Genomic DNA, 21,030 nt, shown 5'->3' with positions numbered 1-21,030 from the left:
AGAGTTTTTTTTTTCTAAATCTGTACCCTGAAATAAAAATAAATATCTCCAGTGAAATAGCCGTTGATAAGAAAGAAGTCTGAAGATTTGTTTTCCTTCTCTCTCTCTCTCTAGATAACTTGGGGAAATGAAATGATTTTACAGGTCATAGTTGGCAGGAAAAGAGATAAACAAATAGTTTTGAGGTGAGAATTACAAAAATAATGATGTGTATATTTTATTCAGACTTTCAAGGCAGATCCTCACACCAACTTACCAAAACATACCTTCGTCTCATCCCAGCATCACCTACACAAACTTTGCCATGAATGAAAAATTTATTTCATTCCTGCAGTCAATAGGTCTCTCTCACCTCATAAGAAGTGATGTTCAGGAAGGATGAAATACAAGAGAAATAGGAATGCCTTAGAACAGATGCCTCACTTACTTGATTGGGTGAAATTCTTTCCTTATTCCAACTTTTACAGCAAAATAAAAACAGATATTTTGAGTTGGTCCAGTGGCTCAACTCAGCATTCCTGGATTTATAATGGCCTATAATATTAATATTGTTATTTATTATTATTACAGTGAAATTCCAAAACAGGCTTGCATTAATTTTTAAGATTGCAAGAACACAAGTGAGCGGTCAGACGAGGAGACCCAAACTCATTGGTAGCCTCACATTGCAGGTGGGAAAGGGTGCTTTTCAATCATTTTGAGACTAGGTGGCGCAGTGGTTAGAGTACAGTACTGCAGGCTACTTCTGCTGACTGCCGGCTGCCCGCAATTTGGCAGTTCAAATCCCACCAGGCTCCAGGTTGACTCAACCTTCCATCCTTCCGAGGTCGGGTAAAATGAGGACCTAGATTATAGGCTGACTCTGTAAACCACTTAGAGAGGACTGTAAAGCACTATGAAGTGGTATATAAGTCTAACTGCTATTCTGAGGTCTCCTTAGCCTCTCACACACTTTTGAATCAAAGAAAGCTCCATGAGTGATGTACCATCATGTAGCCTGGATAGAATCATATGATTGGAACTGTTTATACTGCTACTATAGCTGCTAATGTAGGATTTGCAGGAGCATCTATGCTGGATGAGTATGATGAGTAACTTTGTTCAGTACAGTTGTAACTTCTATGTTACAGCTAAGGACTAGGATTCAGCAACTACAGCTCGCCAATCACACCAACCTGAAATCAGACCAGGACTCAGAAAGGTCTTTGAAGACCAGCGCTCCCCCAGACAAGCACAATCCAAAGCACACTGAAGATGTCTCCTCAAATGGGGGATGAAACATTTGCAATCAAATCACCAAGCTCAACCCAACAACATAACTCCCAACCCGAGCTACTAATATTCAAAGACACTACAACGAGCTGTAACTTGAAATGCTTATATGAACTGTTGTATGTCGAGGACTATCTGTATAACTAATTCAGAGTCAGAAATATATATGCATACCTGTTTCAAAGTGTATTCAGAATAGAATGGAATGGAATAGAATAGAATAGAATAGAATAGAATAGAATAGAATAGAATAGAATAGAATAGAATAGAATAGAATAGAATAGAATAGAATATGGAATAGAATAGAATAGAATAGAATAGAATAGAATAGAATAGAATAGAATAGAATAGAATAGAATGAAATGGAATGGAATATGGAGTGGAATGGAATAGAATAGAATAGAATATGGAATGGAATGGAATATGGAGTGGAATATGGAGTGGAACAGAATAGAATAGAATAGAATAGAATAGAATAGAATAGAATATGGAGTGGAGTGGAGTGGAGTGGAGTAGAATAGAATAGAATAGAATAGAATAGAATAGAATAGAATAGAATAGAATAGAAGAGTTGGAAGGGATCTTGGAGGTCTTCTATTGCAACCCCTGCTTAGGTAGAAAAACCTGTACCATTTCAGACAAATGGTTGTCCAATCTCTCCTTAAAAATTTCCAGTGTTGGAGCACCCACAACGTCTGGTAGGAAAGTTGTTCCACTGATTAATTGTTGTAACTGTCAGGAAATCTCTCCTTAGTTCTAGGTTGCTTCTCTCCTTGGTTAGTTTCCACCCATTGCTTCTTGTCAGGTGCTTTGGACAATAGCTTGACTCCCTCTTCTTTGTGGCAGCCCCTGAGATATTGGAACACTGCTATCATGTCACCCCTAGACCTTCTTTTCATCAAACTAAACATACCCAATTCCAGCAACCGCTCTTTGTGTGTTTTATATGTTTTCAGGGTTCTTCCAATCTTATAGGAGGACCCACCTTTGTTCAGCTGAATAAATGTGTCCATTTATCAGGAGCGATCTGGAGTTCATCTCTTTGTTCGGACCAAGCCACACCTGATCCCTTCTCAACAGTCTCCATACTTTCTTGCCTGGGGCCTTAATCAATAGACCAAACTGGAGCACTCTCTCTGTGTGTTGAATGAATATGGACTGAACACAAAACTGAGCAGCCAGTGACTTCGTTTTTTGTTTAATGGGTGTATGCCCTAGATTTTATGTAGATCAATGAAACTGTTTTATATGTGGTATGATTGTGTCAGAAATATGAAAGCTGTCCTTAAACTCTGGCAGAGGATCTTCCCATCCCACCCCCACAGCAAGGCTACAGCCTCCATGTACAAAGTCACGAAGGTCAAGATTTAAAAACAATTTTAGAGAATTATGACACCATCGAGATAAACCACATCTATCAGAATGGTCTGAAAAGCATGTGAAAATCAAGTAAAATAAATTAAAACTCTAAATTAGCTCAACCATCTCCACATGTTCTCTTGTCTATATTGTTGGAAGAAATATCCATCTGGTTCAGTTCCAAGCCGGGACAAAGGCACTGGAGACAAAATGGAGGTTGGTTGGAAAGAGGGTCAATTTATTGATGAAACAAAACCACTAAGCATGTGTGGTTCTGGGCAGCTGACCACATGGAGTTGAGAATGGGGGTGGGTATTTATATCTTCTTTTGGGCTTTGCACTTGAGCTTCCTGTTCCTGTGCAAGAACAGGTATTTTATTGGCTGTTGTCAGACTCCCATGGGACCATGTATAAATCCTAGGAGTTTCTCTGAGCTAAGTTTGGTTGAAGTTTGAACTGCTGATGCAATGAAGAGGTATTGGACAATTCCTATTGTCAAGTTCTAATGAAGCTACAAGATGGCTTCAGGGGGTTTTATCCTCCTTTAAAATAAAATGATTCTGTATTTTTATTCTTATGCTCCTATTCATTGTTTTTCATGTTCACCTATTCAGGAGCATAAACTGACCACATATTCAGGAGCATAAAAGGAAGACGGGGTGTATAAAAAGGAGATGATGTATATAGACATAGCTATGTGTAAAGAAGAAAAATTTAGAAATGGGGCTTTAATTGGAAATACAAAAATATTACTGTAGCTGCATGAATATTCAGTGTGAGACAGATTTGGAATATCAAACCGCAGTGCTCAAATTAATACATCCAAATCAATTTGGTCTAATTCAATGATTTTCCATTCATGTACGTTGCCTTATATTGGTCTAAATTGATCCAAATTGAATTCAGTCCAATTTACTGATTTGAGATAATACTGATGTTTCAATTGCATTGATTTTCCAAAGTGACTGGAATGTTCAAATCAAACTGGACTCAGTTGGAAGATCCATGCTTGTCATCATATAAAAGAGGATCATCACTGTGATGACCCAGGGCATGGCACAGAGGCAACACAATCAGCTGACAGTTCAAACCGCCCCTTTATTGCGCCAAATGTTCTCCAAATGCTCCCACGTTTCTGGCAATTCCCAGAGCCTCTGGCTGCAAGGAGACCAGCACAGCACTGTGAGCACAATGGCTGCAAAACAAGAAATCCAGCAGGGCAAGGGAATAAGTCAATTAGACCAGGAAGCAAAGGAACAAGGCAATTAATCCAGGAAGCAAGAAATAAAACAAGAAGTCTAGGGAAATTCCGATGTCGGCAACAGCACACAACACTCCATGAATTCAGCATTTGTTCCCGAAAAATGCCCCTCCCCACATTGTCCCCTTAAATCTCAGTCCCCAGGTGTGCCTTGTGGAGAGGGGCAGGGTGGTCTCCTCCTGAGTAGTCAGGTCAGCCTGCGCTGTTCCCACCTTCTCTTCACTCTCCGTGCTCAAGGATCAGGAGGGGATGGTCCTTGCTCATCACCTGAGCTCTGTTTTTCATGTTCACTGCTTAGCCTCTCTTGGTCATCCTGCCCCCGTTCCTCCCTGCCTACAAGCTGTCCCAATCCTGAAAGGTCCTGGCCTGGCTCAGCCTGCTCCTCCTCATGTTCCTCCAAAGCCAGCCAAGATGCCCCCTTGATCTCCATCAGCTCTAGTTCCAGCTCATCTTCCTCCGTAGATTCAGGCTCTGACGGGGGAGTGGGGTGGAGGCATGACAGTCACCTACTTGACTGATATACAGTGTCTTCTAGGTGGATTCTTCTTTCTACTGACCTGGGCCAAGTCTTCAAAAAGAGAACTGCCTCCCGTCAAGAATATCTTGCTTACATAGCTCTCTTCTTGAGGAATTTCCAAAATTCAGTTCAAATATGATTATCTTCACACATTTCCCTCACATCATTAGATTTCCCTCAGATCATGTTTTTAAAAAGCCTAATTCAATTATGATGCCTCACTAGATATCATGTGCTGAATATTGTAAGGCCAGCTCTGGCTACCTGTGGACTAATGCAAGTTAATTCAAGCAGAGCAAGCGGTAGCATGGACTCTATTTCGCTTATATGTAGAAATATTTGTCCAAGTTCATACAACACACATCTAGTTAATAAAACACAATTATAAAACATGCTATGTCCAGGCAATGAAATTCCTTCTTTCTTTCTTTCTTTCTTTCTTTCTTTCTTTCTTTCTTTCTTTCTTTCTTTCTTTCTTTCTTTCTTTCTTTCCTCCCTCTTTCTTTTTCTTTCTTCCTTTCCTCCCTCCTTCCCTCTTTCTTTCTTTCTTTCTTTCTTTCTTTCTTTCTTTCTTTCTTTCTTTCTTTCCTCCCTCTTTCTTTTTCTTTCTTCCTTTCCTCCCTCCCTCCTTCCCTCTTTCTTTCTTTCTTTCTTTCTTTCTTTCTTTCTTTCTTTCTTTCTTTCTTTCTTTCTTTCTTTCCTCCCTTTCTTTTTCTTTCTTCCTTTCCTCCCTCCCTCCTTCCCTCTTTCTTTCTTTCTTTCTTTCTTTCTTTCTTTCTTTCTTTCTTTCTTTCTTTCTTTCTTATGCCTGTTTCAAACATTTTCCCTTTAAACCATCTTTCCACTTAAAAGGTCCTCTTTTGACAGTTTCTAAACAGAAGAGCCTCCAAAGGGAAGTCTGCTCTGAATAAAGTAGGATCCAGGAGCATAAAATTAACTGTCAAAAACTTATCTAGTTTTTTCTCCCAAAGAACTCATGGCAGCAGAAATTAGGGGGTTTTTTTTTCCTCCCTGTTTAGGAGTTCCTTGACTTAAGAACTGTTTTCAGTGCACAAAGTATTGAAACTCAGAGCCATGCTGCCTATGATCAAAGAACTACCTAATTCATTTATTTGTTTTCCTGAGTGGCTAATCAGCTGCCTCTCAGCTGCCCAGAGGCAGGGCATCTGTTTCATTGTCGCTTGTCAAAATAATCCAGTAAGCATTTTGTTGAATAGCATGTTGGGAATTGGATTTACCTCTTCATAATCTAAGCCAGAAATAGGCAGTCTGGTTGATACTGAGAATTGCTTAAACGTTTTTAAAAAATGGCTTAATGGTGGGCCATGCCAAAGATAGCAGTGGGATTGCATAACACATAGGCACGCATAGATCAATGGAAGAGAATATTTGTAGCTTGGGGTTAAACCGTGGGGTTCTTGTTTTTCTCTGAGCTTGGTTGTTTTTTCAGAGACATTGCATTACCCAACTAGATAATATCATCAAGGCTAGAAGGTAGCTGTCAGGATTCCACCAGTCACCCCCATTTAAATCATGAGTCTCAAGCCAAACTTCCAAAACTTAAAAAGGATTTATTGGGAGTTAACATGCCGGCATTGCCTGGGTGTATTGTAATTCATATTCTCCAATGGGACACATCCATAGCCAAGAATCAGGCTCTCCAGTTAGAATTTTGTGCGGCAGAAACTTCGGTCACCTAGTTAACTATCTTTGAAAACATTTATGGAATGCAGTTTTGGTTTTTGCAAGCTGCTGCACTGCTCCCTCCTCCCTTTCTGTTGGCAACTCTAAAAAGACCAGAGAAATATTTTATGAGTTGACAGTAGTGGGATTTCCTGAGAGAGAAAACAACCGAACTCAGAAAGTACCAAGGACCCCAAACGCATACCATGTTCTTCCCAAAATAAGACCCAGTCTTATTTTCTTTGGGCCCCCAAAATAAGCATCAGGTCTTATTTTTGGGGAATGTCTTACCCGCGTACCTTAGGACCACCGCAGCCAGGCCTCACATGCCCTGACACTTGTTCTTCTGTGGACACTTGCAGTTGCTCGCACTCAGATGCCACATGGCTTGTCACACCAGAACTGCCACTCGTGGCAGCAGGCTGCATGATGCGTTGTACATGGCGTGCACGAGTGGCAGCACTGGCATGAAATGCCACACAACATCCTGCCGCTAGTGGCAGCATCAGCATGACGTGCCACATGGCTTCCGGTTGCAAGTGGCTGCAGAAGAATTCAGGCAGTGGTGTGACAGGTATCAGGGCATGGGAAGCCTGGCTATGGCAGTCCTAAGGTAAGCGGGTGCGAGGAACGTGGAGCAGCTCCATCCCCCACACCGCTGCCTTAGCTTGATTTTTATACACGCACCTCGCCCCATCTCGTACAACCAGATGATGGGCGGGGCTTAAATAAGGCTTAGTTTGGGGGTAGGGCTTATATTAGGCACAGGCGTGAAAACCAGGCTAGGGCTTGTTTTCGGCGTAGGTCATATTTTCAGGGAAACACAGTACACGGACATATCTTTCCTATGTTTAAATCAAGAGTAAGAGACAGATACTTTCTTTCTTTACCATGTTGCTTGTGTGTGAGTTGGGCAGCCATTTACAGTAAAATTGTGTAGTAAATATTCACTAGTACTGGGACAGGGTGAGGGTATTATAGGTTTTTACACTGTGATATTTTACTGTTGTAAGCCATCAGAGTCAATGCAAGTGAGTTGGATGGCTGTACAAATTAGTTTCATAAAATCTAATCAGTATGTGAAATATATCACACCCTGCTCTAATTATAACAACAATCTCAATCTAAAGCTCTCTTTACACATATAGAACTGAGCAGGATAACATGGACTTGGGCATTAATGCGAGGCCCTTTTTTCTAATTTTTCCCCCATTCATGCATTTTGTAATGATATTTGAAGAAGTCTTAATATTATACGGTGATTGCAAATCCAAAACAGCAGAATTTGCCCCTGCAACGAGGGATTGCATTTGAGATTAACACAGGTAGTCCTTGATTTATGACCACAGTTGAGTCCCAAATTTCTGTTACTAAGCGAGGTAGTTGTTAAGTGAGTTTTGTCCCATTTTACAACCATTCCTGCCACAGTTATTAAGTGAATCACTGAAGTTGTTAAGTTACTAGCACGATTATTAAGGAAATCTGAGCTTCCCCATTGACTTTGCTTGTCAGAAGGTCACAAAAGGGGATCCCATGACCCCAGGACACTGCAACTGTCATAAATGTGAGTCAGTTACCAAGCACCTAAGTTTTGATCATGACCATGGAATGGTTGTAAGTGTGAAAAACAGTCATACGTCACATTTTTCAGTGCCCTTGTAACTTTGAATGGTCACTAAATGAACTGTTGTAAGTCGAGGACTACCTTATAACAAGAGTTACTCTCCATATCAATATTTTGCTGAGTGCAAAAATAAAAAAAAAATATTTAGGATCTGAGGATCTACGGGACTCAGGTGTTTGGTGACCTTTCTCTCCTACCCAATCTAGTTCTGTGCTAGAATGTGTGAAAAATAGCTTATTATTAAATTCTCATATCCAGTGGAAAGCAAATACAGAGCTCATATCCATCTGCCGTCCTCTTCTCTCCTCTAATGTCAAAATGTAGGTTGTAAATTCTCACAGGAGGGACCGATGTAGGTTTTTATTTTTTTCCTTCCTGCTTATGCTCCTCCTTTCAGAATTTTGCACACTGATCTCTTAATAAGCATACTGATAACACTAATGATGCTAATAACAGCCGCCTGATTAATCCTTATCTCTTCTGCCTTCCTTTCCAGTGAAAGTTAGCGGCTGCTCGGAGAGCAAAGGAACGCCGTATGAAAGCGCCAACTTGGACTTCAAGGTGAGGAACAGCGGCACTCTCCACCCCACCAAACAGGTGCACACACCTTTGGAGCAGGCAAAAGTTATGGTAATGAACTTGGGAGCATCGGGTTTTAGAAAGATGGAAAACTTTGACCAGATTACTGGTGGGGGAGAAATCACAACCCATGGGATTTGCAACCCAAATCACAACTCAAGGGACACAACTTATTGCCACCTCTGTACACCCCATTTTCAGCCTCCACATCCTGTTTTCAGCCTCCATACACCCCATTTTCGGCCTTCGTGTGCCCCATTTTCGGCCCGTTACGGGCAGCAGGGATTGAAATGAGTGGAAAATGGGAAAATGGGAGGCCAAAAACAGAGGGCGCAGAGGCCAAAAACAGGATGCAGAGGCCAAAAATGGGACACGCGAAGGCGGCAATAGGCAATGGCAATCACTGCAGCCTGAAACAGCTGATCGTTGGGAGGCCAATCCAACCGACAACCAGCTGCTTGTGCTAATCAGGATGTGCTGAAACTGAAACAGGCTTTTTGCTGTTTGCTGCAAGGAGGCAAATGGCTGGGAGGCAGAGGCCGAAGGGTGGGGGCCAGCGGATGGACGGGGCTTCGGCAACATTGACTGTATAAGATGCACAGACATTTCCACCCACTTTTTGGGGGGGTGGAAAAAGGGCATCTTATACTCCGAAAAATACGGTAAGTGTAAGTGCTATTGTTATTGCCTCGCTTAGAAGCAGAAATGCTATTCCCAGTTCTGGTTGTACTCTAGACACGTGGAATCCAGATATAATCGCCAGCAGCAACAGATATTCTTGAAGCAAAATAAAGATGGCCAATTGTAACATCATCTTTTATGTCAGTATCATCTTTCCATTTGCTCCAGAGTGGGTAGATCGCAATTGAACAAAGCTTAAGGAAACATCCCTCATCTGGCAGAGTGCAAAGGATAGTGATAGGAGGTGACTTGACAATAAATTATTTTCAATCAAAGTGTAGGAGTAAATTGTTTTATGCCAGCGCATCTGCATTAAATTACGACCTCATTCGGGGATAATGTATTCCAATGAGAACACTACGACTGTAGCTTTTCGTTTCTGGGTGTCTGTAAAAGCACAGATGCTGCCGTCATATCATATCATGGCCCTGTGCTTTTACTCCTCTCTCTCAGAGGAGATATGTAAATTATGGAAATTCCAGCAAAACATATACGGTGATGGATAGAAAACCAGAGAGCTTTATTTTAAAGGTGAATTGGATAATTCAAGGAATGTAATGAAAAACACCATGTGGCATTTCAACTTGATGATTTCAACTGTAAGATCTGGCAAGAAATCCCTTCTCTTATTCACTAAATGAATAGAGGCTGACATAATCTCTACATCAGGGACAATTAAACACAACATCCTTCTGCAAATCTAAATGCATATTGTTTGTCGTATCTAAGTAAGAGAATGATGAATATGGCAGGTGCCGAAGTTTGAATACTCTTCCAGTCTGAGCTGTGTACAAGTAGTCCCCGAATTACAATTGTTCATTTAGTGACCCTTCAAAGTTACAACAGCACTGAAAAAAGTGATTTATGGCTGTTTTTCACACAACCGTTGTAGCATTCCCATCATCATCATCATCTTCTTCATTTAATAACCTGATAATCCCTTGTGGAGTGGAGCCTCAGCAACTGAATGGAGCTAGCAGAGTGTTTTAATGTCTGGATGCCCTTCCTATCACCAATGCAGAGTTTTGTTCAGCAGATATATTCTCTATCAACTCATAAAACATTTTGTATACATGTTTTATAGTTGACAACAGATAGAAGTGGGGGAGTTTCAGAGAGCAGACGGCAAAGTGGAATCGAAAGTACATTCCATTCATATTTTCTTCAAAGACAGATTAGATGACTGAAGCTTCTGCTGTGAAAAAATCTAATTGGAGAGCATGATTGATGACTTTTGACTATGGACGTTTTTTGTTGGATGATACACCCAGAGGGGTGGGGGGGAAAGCAGGATCAAGGGTGACGCCCAGGTAAATGCCGGACATAGAATGTTCAAATAAATCTTTTTTTTAGTTTTGGGAGTGTGGCTCGAGGCTCATGATTTAATTGGAGTAACTGCCGGAATTCTGACATTCTCAGTGTCCCCAGAGAGAGATATATCTTCCTCTATGTAGGATCAAACTCACAGCCTTCTGATTGTGAGGCAAGAGCTCCACCTCTAGGCCACTGCACCACTCCTTAAAGACATAGTTAACACAGTTTGGACGCCTCCACGTGGCGACTGCTGGGAAAGGTATGGACGGTATGTAGCATTCCCACGATCACCTGATCAAAATTCAGACGCTTGGCAATTGGCTCAAATTTATGACAGTTGCAATGTCCTGGGGTCATGTGATCCCCTTTTGCGACCTTCCGACAGGCAAAGTCAACAGGGAAAACAGATTCACTGAACAACCAGATTACTAACTTATCAACTGCAATGATTCACTTAACAACTGGGCAAAATGGGGCAAAATTCACTTAACTGTCTCACTTAGCAACAGAAATTTTGGGCTCAATTGTGATCATAAGTTGAGGACTATCTGTAATGAAGGAAGGTAGATTTTACCCATTTCATTGTCATAGTTACCTTGATTAAAATTATTATTTATTTCAAAATCAGTGGAAAATAGATTTTTGCTATTTGGAGACCATCTCGTTTGGCCTGTATTGTCACCTTTTTATTGCCCTTTGATAAGTGGAAACTTTTGGCAGAAACAAGAGCTTTCAAATATTTTCTGTTAACAGTTTAACTTTTTTTTCTATTCTTGCATTTGGAACCCATCTCTATTCTTCCTTGCATAATTCTGTTAATTCAGAAATATAGATCGTCCTTCATTTACGATCACAATGGATCCTAAAATTTATCTTGCTGATCGAAACATTTGTGAAGTTAGTTTTGCCTCATTTTAAAATTGTTTTTGCCACAATTGTTAAGTGAATCACTGCAGTTGTTAGGTTAGTAACATGGTTGTTCCTTTTTATTTTTATTAGACAAACACAAAAAAAGAAAAGAACATTAAAAACAATGAACATGGTGCAATCCTCCTAACCACATAGTTGTCTTACATTGGTAAGTCACATATAAAAATAGTACATATTTACATTCTATATATATAGTATAGACACTGCTCAAAAAAATAAAGGGAACACTTAAACAACACAATGTAATTCCAAGTCAATCACACTTCTGTGAAATCAAACTGTCCACTTAGGTAGCAATACTGATTGACAATCAATTTCACATGCTGTTGTGCAAATGGAATAGACAACAGGTGGAAAGCATAGGCAGTTAGCAAGACATCCCCAATAAAGGAGTGGTTCTGCAGGTGGTGACCGCAGCCCACTTCTCAGTTGCTATGCTTTCTGGCTGATGGTTTGGTCACTTTTGAATGCTGGTGGTACTTTCACTCTAGTCGTAGCATGAGACGGAGTCAACAACCCACACAAGTGACTCAGGTAGTGCAGCTCATCCAGGATGGCACATCAATGCGAGCTGTGGCAAAAAGGTTTGCTGTGTCTGTCAGCGTAGTGTCCAGAGCAAGGAGGTGCTACCAGGAGACAGGCCAGTACATCAGGAGACGTGGAGGAGGCTGTAGGAGGGCAACAACCCAGCATCAGGACCGCTACCTCCGCCTTTGTGCAAGGAGGGACAGGAGGAGCACTGCCAGAGTCCTGCAAAATGACCTCCAGCGAGCCACAAATGTGCATGTGGCTACTCAAACGATCAGAAACAGACTCCATGAGGGTGGTATGAGGGCCCGACATCCACAGGTGGGGGTTGTGCTTTCAGCCCAACACTGTGCAGGATGTTTGGCATTTGCCAGAGAACACCAAGATTGGCAAATTCGCCACTGGCGCCCTGTGCTCTTCACAGATGAAAGCAGGTTCACACTGAGCACATGTGGCAGACGTGACAGGATCTGGAGATGCCGTGGAGAACGTTCTGCTGCCTGCAATATCCTCCAGCATGACCGGTTTGGCAGTGGGTCAGTAATGGTGTGGGGTGGCATTTCTTTAGGGGGCTGCACAGCCCTCCATGTGCTTGCCAGAGGTAGCCTGACTGCCATTAGGTACTGGGATGAGATCCTCAGACCCCTTGTGAGACCATATGCTGGTGCGGTTGGCCCTAGGTTCCTCCTAATGCAAGACGATGCTAGACCTCACGTGGCTGGAGTGTGTCAGCAGTTTCTGCAAGACGAAGGCATTGATGCTATGAACTGGCCCGCCCGTTCCCCAGACCTGAATCCAATTGAGCACATCTGGGACATCATGTCTCGCTCCATCCACCAACGCCACATTGCACCACAGACTGTCTAGGAGTTGGGGGATGCTTTAGTCCAGGTGTGGGAGGAGATCCCTCAGGAGACCATCCGCCACCTCATCAGGAGCATGCCCAGGCATTGTAGGAAGGTCATACAGGCACGTGGAGGCCACACACACTACTGAGCCTCATTTTGACTTGTTTTAAGGACATTACAACAAAGTTGGATCAGCCTGTAGTGTTTTTTTCCACTTTAATTTTGAGTGTAACTCCAAATCCAGACCTCCATGGGTTGCTAAATTTGATTTCCATTGATAATTTTTGTGTGATTTTGTTGTCAGCACATTCAACTATGTAATGAACAAAGTATTTAATAAGAATATTTCATTCATTCAGATCTAGGATGTCTTATTTTTGTGTTCCCTTTATTTTTTTGAGCAGTGTAGTATATACATATAATCATTTCATATTATCATGATCCTTCCTCTTTTCTATCCAACAATAAAACTTATCCTATACTTTGTAATAATCCAATTCATCCTTATTTTTTAATTCTTTTGTCAATTTGTCCATTTCTGTACACATCCAAATTTTTCTAATTACTTCTATTTTACTTGGAGTTTCTTTACACTTCCACTGTTGCGCATAGGCCAATCTTGCAGCAGTAATTCCATGAATTATTAGGTATATAATATCTTTATCGTATTTTCCCACATTAATTTCTAACAAGAAAATTTCAGGTCTGTATTTTAATCTTACACATCTCTCCTAACCATTTCTGAATTTTCTGCCAAAACTTTTGAGCTTCTTTACAATTCCATCATAAATGATAATACGTTCCATTTTCCTTATTACGCTTCCAACAAGCAGGGGAAAGAAGCAACATGGTTGTTCAATGAATCTGACTTCCCCATTGATTTTGTTTCTCAGAAGGTCACAAAACATGATCACATATCCCTGGGACTCTGCAACCATCACAAATATGAACCAGTTGCCAAGCATCTGAATTCTGATCACATGACGATAGGGAGGCTGTAATGGTCATAAGTGTAAAAAATAGTCATAAGTCACTTTTTTCAGTGTGGTTGTAACTTCGAATGGTCGCTAAATGAACCGTTGTAAGTCGAGGATTACCTATATTCTTAGCTGTCCTGGCATGCACTACATGTTTGAGCTCTCACTGCAAATTTTCAATTATATTAAAGTCTAAGACTTACCCTTCTTTCTTGGAAGTCCTTCAGAATTTATTTAGATCAGGGGTGTCAAACACGATTTCATTGAGGGCTGCATTGGGGTTGTGTTTGACCTCGGGGGGGTCTGGGGTGGGCGTGGCCATGTGGGCGTGGTCAGCTCAATGTCACTCGTGTCAGAGGTGCCTGTGGGGGCCGGCTCCCAAGCTCTGTTTTTGGCTGAGACCAGAGGTGGTATTCGGCAAGTTCTGACCAGTTCTGGAGAGCCAGCAGCGGAAAGTTTGAGTAGTTTAGAAAACCGGTAAATTCCACCTCTGACTGGCCCCGCCCCCATCTATTCTCTACCTCCCGAGTCCCAGCTGATTGGCTGGGTCTTCTTGTGTTGCCCTGCACAGGAGAACGGAGCTGGAAAGCAGGTTAGTGTGGTGGGGGAGGGAATGGGGATTTTGCAGTATCCTTCCCCCAGGAGTTACTGCATGAGAGGATGAGAGGGACTTGACCAAGTATCATTTGAAGGAGCTCTCTCTCCAAGGACCATAAGTAAAAAAGAACAGAAAGCAGAATGCAGTCTAGAAATTCTGGTTGGAGAATAATTTCATCTGGACAATATTAAATGGCTAAAGCTATTATTTATCACCTAAATTTTAGATGATAAAGATTGTAGGGCAGGGATCCCCAAACGTGGCAACTTTTAAGACTTGTGGTCCACAAGCCTTAAAGTTGCCAAATTTGGAGACCCCTGTTGTTGGGGGTTAGAAAGAGAGTTGAAGGTAATTCATTAAGGTAGGAAGATTATATTGTAATGTATTTTGACATTGAATTGAGGTATACTGTGTCTTTATGTCCTATATCTCATGTATCGGAACCTGTTTTGCTTCAAATTTTGTGAGCTACATGAGCTACATAGGATGAGCTGTTTTGCTACAATTTTGTGGGCTCTTGTGAGCTACATAGGATTTCCCCCCAATCCCTACAAAAGGAATGCATGCAACAGTTTGTTTAGTGATCATTGAAACTTGCAACAGCACTGAAAAGAATGACTTATTGTGATGACCCGGAGTGTAACACAAATGTAACAAAATCCAAAATGTAAATAAATGTCCTTTAATGCCTCCAACTTGGCCCCACTGTTCAATAATTCTTAGTTGGAGATAAAACTTATTCAAAAATAGTCTTCAAAAGAAAGCAATACAGTCTGAACTTAATGAGCAGATAGAGGTGAAATAAAAAACCAAAACAAACTACAATGAAGGAATTTCCACAACGGACCAGGATAAGTAATTACCAACTTCAAGGAGATAACAAGGCACAGTCCGTTGGAGGGACGCCAACCAAGATAACTTCAGCCCAAAATAACACACGCTTTGCTTCTGGTAGCGCTGTTATAACTGTCTCTCTTATATACTATTCTCCCCAGTTGCAACCAATGAGGGGGATCATGGCCGCTTCCTCTCTCGTAAGCCAAGTTGTTGCCTTCTCCGTTCCTCCCTGCGTGTCCTAGGATGCAGAGGGAATGGGCCTGGTTCTTCCTCTGACTGCCCAGCTGGTCTCTGCCCTTCCCCAGCCTCCTCCACAACCTCCGGAACCACACCTCCACTCCCTGTCAGCTGTTCCTCCTCTCCCTCAGAGTCCAACTCTACCAAGGGCATGACACTTATGACCATTTTTCAGTTACGATGGGTTGGAACATCTCCATAGCCATGTGATCAAAATCCAGATGCTTGGCAACTGACTCATATTTACGACAATTGCAGTGGTCTGGGGTCATGTGATCACCTTTGGCAACCTTCTAACAAGCAAAGACAACACGGAAGCCAGATTCTCTTAATAACTGTGTTACTAACTGAACAACTGAAGTGATTCACTTAGCAAATGTAGCAAGAAAAGTCGTAAAATGGAACAAAACTCACTTAACAACCCTCTCGCTTGGCAATATAATTTTTGGGTTCAGTTATACTCAGTTGTAAAACAAGGGCTACTTGTAGTGTGGCTTTTGATTTAGCAAAATATTGTGCTGAGGTTGTGTGTCCTATGAATATAAACTGAACTCTGCTTCAAGCTAGAGAGAACTGTGGCTTTTTAAAATTCACATCACTTCTTCCTTAAAAGCCTTATTAGTGTATAGTTAGAGGAAGTGGGAAACACAGAGGAAAACAAGACTAATGACAATGACCTAGACTTTATTATTGTGTGTGTCATCAATGTGGGAGTCTCAACTTTTGCTGTATTTAAAGGTCCCTGCATGTATGAGTAAAACAAGAGTTATTTGTAAAAGAAATGAAGCTGGTTATAGGTTCCTTTAAAGCAGGGGTCCCCAAACTTGGCAACTTTAAGACTTGTGGACTTCAACTCCCAGAATTCTCCAGCCAGCTGGCTGGAGAATTCTGGGAGTTGAAGTCCACAAGCCTTAAAATTGCCAAGTTTAGAGACCGCTGCTTTAAAGCAAGGATGGGGAACCATGGCCTTTTTCTGAGTTGTGGACTTCATTTCCCAGAATTCCTGAGCCTGCTGGAGTAGAATCTCAGATCCCCTGGTTGGTCTATTCTGTTCTGTTATTTCCAAATGTTCTGTTATTTCCAAATGTCCAGTTCTAATATATGCATTAGCACATGTGCATTTGATGCAAAATACTGCATCCTTTATCTTGGTTCACTCAAGAGGTGGCCATGTCTTAACTATAATAGCCAATTCTTTATCCGCCTTCCTCAGAAACCTCTACTCCATCCTTCCCAATTGGCATGACCACTGCACACAGGCACATGCAGACAGGGGTGGGCTTCAAAAATTTTAGCAAAGGGTTCTCTGCCTGGTTGCTGGATGGGTGTGGCCATAGTGGGTGTGGCCTATTTGGCCTCCTGCACCATGGTGGGGGGAGGGGCAATTTTTGCCCTCCCCAGGCTCCGGAGGCTTTCCTCGAGCCTCTGGGAGGGCGAAAATGGCCTTTCCGGCCACAGAGGCTCTCTGGAAACCAGAAACAGGCCCTTTTCCAGCCTTCCTGAACTTCCGGGAAGCTCATTTTTTGCCCTCCCTGAGCCTCCACATGCGCCCTGCACTTACTTGCATCCAAACCGGGCCAGGTGGGGACTCCTGGGAGGGGAGGGGAGGGATGGACAGGGCCAGTCAGGTGTGGGATTTGGGGGTTCTCCCAAACCCCTGCGAACCTCCAGCAACCCACCCCTTCATGCAGACACAGACAGACAGACAGTCAGACCAAGCAGGAATGGCTTGAAAGAGTATCTATCTCTATTGAACCTTTCTCAAAAAGTAACATTTTGCAGAGATATTGCCTATTCTTTGACCTTGGTTTGTTTTAGTTCCAATGTCCTGGTTAATTCTTAGTCAGGTTGTCTGAGTTGCCTTTTGGATCTTCCAAAGGGACACTGGGGGGAATCCTCAGTCGTGGATGATTTAATCTGGATTCCTGCAGGGTTGGACTAAATGATACAAAAACAGTCTCTTCCACTATGATGCTGATAGTTGCTGCTTCTCTTCTGGCTTTGTTTCACCACAGTTAATCCTCCGAATCCATTCTCCTTTGCCCTGACTGTCCTAGACAGTCTTGCTAGACTGCCTTTCTCTTGGACATACACAAAATGCTTGTTGCATTCACATAATGTCAGGAAAAAGCAGCCAGAGCTGCTCATGAATAGTCTCAAGGAGAAGCTTTATTGCTACGCACTTATTTTACAAGAATCTCACCAGAACACAGTATTGTAGGCTAGCACACTGTTCACTGCCAGCAGTTCAATCCTGACCAGCTTGATCCTTGATGTTGTGTCCTGCCAGAGGAATTGGCAGCAGACTTGGACAATGAGGTGGTTGGGGAGGAACATGAAGTCTGGGAAAGATTTTGACAAGTGCTCTGCGTCAGAGGCAGGGCTGTCTGACAGTTATCAGCTGCTTTCAGAGTCGGAGATCAGTGGGGCAGAAGAACAGCTGGAGCCTGTTCCCAGTGTGGGCAGGCACAGAGCTGCCAGGAGAAGAGAACAGTTAAGGAACAAGGGTCGACTCAGCAATAAATGCTCAGGTGGACGGTGAATGGCCCCTCCCATAGGGAATAAAGGGGAGCGAAAGGGGAGTGGTGTTTGCAGGAGACAATTCGTTCAATTCATTAGGGTGAAGATCTGTTCCTGACTTATTGCCAAGTCATTGCTGCTAGAGCGTGGCGTTTGGAAGATATCGATCTGGCAACTCTCCCAGCCTGTCTGTAGTTGTGAAATCTCATGAAAGACTGTTTACCAGGACATTGCTGGAGAGGAATTCCCTTTAACCTAAATAAAAGGGGTTTTATCGGGACGAGGAATCTGCTTCATGATATGGAGAAGCGTAGGTCAGAACACTTGACTCAGCCTTCCATTCTTCCGAGGTTGGTAAAATGAGGATCCAGATTGTTGCGGGACAATAGGATGACTCTGTAAACTGCTTAGAGAGGGCTGTGAAAGCACTATGAAGCAATATATAAGTCTAAATGCTATTGCTATTTGCTTAGGAAAAATGAAAAATATCTGTGGAGATTCTCAAACAACCAGGTCATGGTTATTCCAGAAGAGCTTTTCCATAAAGCAACTAAACTTTCTTGAATTTTTTTTGTCTTCTTTGAAAATATTTCACTTCTCATCCAAGATGCTTCTTCGATTCTAAGGGGGTTTCCTTAGGAAAGGTCAGATAAAGAGTTTTTCAGCCCATGCTGCTTTCTGCAGTGCAGAAACTCTAAACTAGACCCTCTCTTAACACCTTGCTCCATTCTAGCTGAGATTCCACCACACATAATGTGTGATGCCAGAGCAGATAAAGGACATCATTAAGATAATAAGCTGGTTCATACAACATGGTTGGGGCTTCCATAATACTACATTCGCATAGAGTTGCACGAACTGAAAGGTGGGCAGCACATACATTTGATAAATAAAGAAAAATAAAATAAATGAGAATACTGAACTGTCAAACTCTTCTGCCCCAATTTTGCCTAGATTAGAACATTGGGTGAACCCAACTAATGGAAAATTTAGAATGGAAGATAATATAGTATTGTTTGCCTCGCAGTGCCTTTCTCAAAGCTGGCACTGACTCTATATTGAATAAATCTTAAATGATCAACAACTTATTTTTTTCATACTTCACAGCCCCATAGAATAATCCCTTTCCCAACCCACCAAACATCATCCAAATGATGTTTTGAAACTGAGAATTTCAAGGTTGATTTTCCCTCCCTTTTTCAGTTGCTCAGTCTTGCAAGAAACCTGATAGCAATTCAATTAGAAAATGCAAATCAAGCCACAGATTTACCACCCAAGTGCTGAATTACCCCCAAGAAAATGGCATGATATTCTAGAATAATAGTAAACACTTCAGATAAAAGTTTTCTTTCAGAACTGACTATTTGTACAGGTGAAAAGTGGGGCTTGTGAGCCTTGTCTGCAAAAAAGAAGGGAGGAGAAAACCTTATTTTATAATAAATTACAGGTAGTCCTTGACTTATCACCACAAATGAGCCCAACATTTTTGTTGCTAAGCGAGACACTTGCTAAATGAATTTTGCCCTGTTTTACAACCTTCCCGTTGAAAGTTGTTGAGTGAATTGCTGCAATTGTAAAGTTAGTCCCACGGTTGTTAAGTGAATCAGATAACAGATAATCAGAGTTGGAAGGGACCTTATAGGTCATCTAGTCCAACCCCCTGCCCAAGCAGGAGACCCTAAACCATTTCTGACAAACGGCAGTCCAATCTCTTCTTGAAAGCCTCAAGTGATGGCGCTCCCACAACATCCGAGGGCAAGCTGTTCCATTGGTTGATTGTTCTCACTGTCAGAAAGTTTCTCCTTATTTCCAGGTTAAATCTTTCCTTGTTCAGTTTCCATCCATTATTCCTTGTCTAGCCTACAGGTGCTTTAAAAAGTAGCTTGACCCCCTCCTCTTTGTGGCAGCCCCTCAAATATTGGAAGACTGCTATCATGTCTCCCCTGGTCCTTCTCTTCACTAGACTAGCCATGCCCAGTTCCTGTAACCGTTCTTCATATGTTTTAGTCTCCAGTCCCCTAATCATCCTGGTTGCTCTTCTCTGCACTTTTTCTAGAGCCTCAATATCTTTTATAATGTGGTGACCAAACCTGGATGCAGTGCTCTGTGTGGTCTTATTAAGGCTTGTAGAGTGATATTAGTACCTCACTTGATCTGGCTTCCCCATTGACTTTGCTTGTCAGAAGGTCGTAAAAGGGGATCACGTGACCCCAGGTTACTGCAACCACCATAAATGTGAGTCAGTTTGACAAGAGTCTGAATTTTGATCATGTGACTGTGGGGATGCTGCAATGGTTGTAAATGTGAAAAATGTTCATAGAGTCTTTTTTTTTTTCAGTGCCATTGTGATTTTGAACAGTCAGGAAATGAACTGTTGAAATTCGAGGACTAGCTGTATGTGAGACTTTTGGCTCCCATCAGCATTTTTTTAAAAAAAAAATTAGATGAATAATACTGTATTCCTGGAGAAAAAAAGGAGACAAGGAGAGCTCCTTTAAAAAAATAGAATTTTATTTGTAAGGATTTATGTCTCAATACATTTGAGAAAATCTGCATTTATCAACTTAATCACAAGGAAAGGGGGGGGAAAGCAATCCTACATGGCATACACAAATAGGTAATTCTTGTTTTGTTTTTTTTAAAGAGCTGTGTCCTTTGGGATCCAGTCTCCATTCCCTCCTAAGTGAAATTGGTTGTGTGCCATGTTTATGAGACAGCGTAAAAGACAGAGAAATGAAGAATCTTTTATCAATTGCAGCCTTATTCAGTCTCTCATTTTTCCAAACTCATTTTCTCCCATCTGCGTGTCAGTGTGAGATTAAGAACAGAAGCAATAAAGCAAAAAACAAAAAGACACCACCTGAAAATCCAAGCATATTTTCCAGAGCAAGTCCCCTCCTCTGTGCTTCTTTTCTCCCCTTAATACCATGATGGTGAAGCTATGGCACACGTGCCAGAGATAGCATGCCAAGCCCTGTGATGACTCGGGACATGGCACAAAGGCAACACAGTCACATAAGTAAGAAAAGTCCCTTTAATACCTCCAATTTTGCCCCCAATGGCTGGAGAAATTTTTTTCCCCAAGAACAGTCTTTAAATGGAAGAAATTCAGTCCAAAAACAACGTACACATAAACTGTAGATAAAAATCCATACAAACCATGCTGCAGCAATTAACTGGACAGGGCAGGATAAGGAATTGCAGACTTCAAAGGCCAACAAAACACACACAGTTGGGAAGATGCCAGGAACCCAGATAAGCCTTG

At 41.9% G+C, this 21,030-nt stretch overlaps 1 protein-coding gene across 3 annotated transcripts in view; it reads left to right on the top strand.

Annotated features, from left to right (window-relative positions):
* The window catches only part of CDH4 (cadherin 4), a 1,066,699-nt gene that overhangs the window by 684,197 nt on the left and 361,472 nt on the right, over positions 1-21,030 (top strand). For 2 of the 3 annotated variants that reach the window (XM_087959221.1, XM_087959222.1), the window contains one exon: positions 8,213-8,277. In XM_087959221.1, the coding sequence (XP_087815347.1) occupies positions 8,213-8,277 (65 nt within the window). Of the gene's footprint in view, positions 1-8,212; positions 8,314-21,030 lie in introns of all 3 variants that reach the window. The other variant, XM_087959220.1, reaches the window with a different exon arrangement.

Source organism: Notechis scutatus, chromosome 3 (genome assembly GCF_049901735.1).
Source record: "Notechis scutatus isolate UNSWTSFEM ecotype Mainland chromosome 3, rNotScu1.2, whole genome shotgun sequence".
NCBI lineage: Eukaryota > Metazoa > Chordata > Lepidosauria > Squamata > Elapidae > Notechis > Notechis scutatus.
The sequence above is the reverse complement of the archived record's forward strand: the minus strand, read 5'-3'. Positions and strand labels throughout refer to the sequence as shown.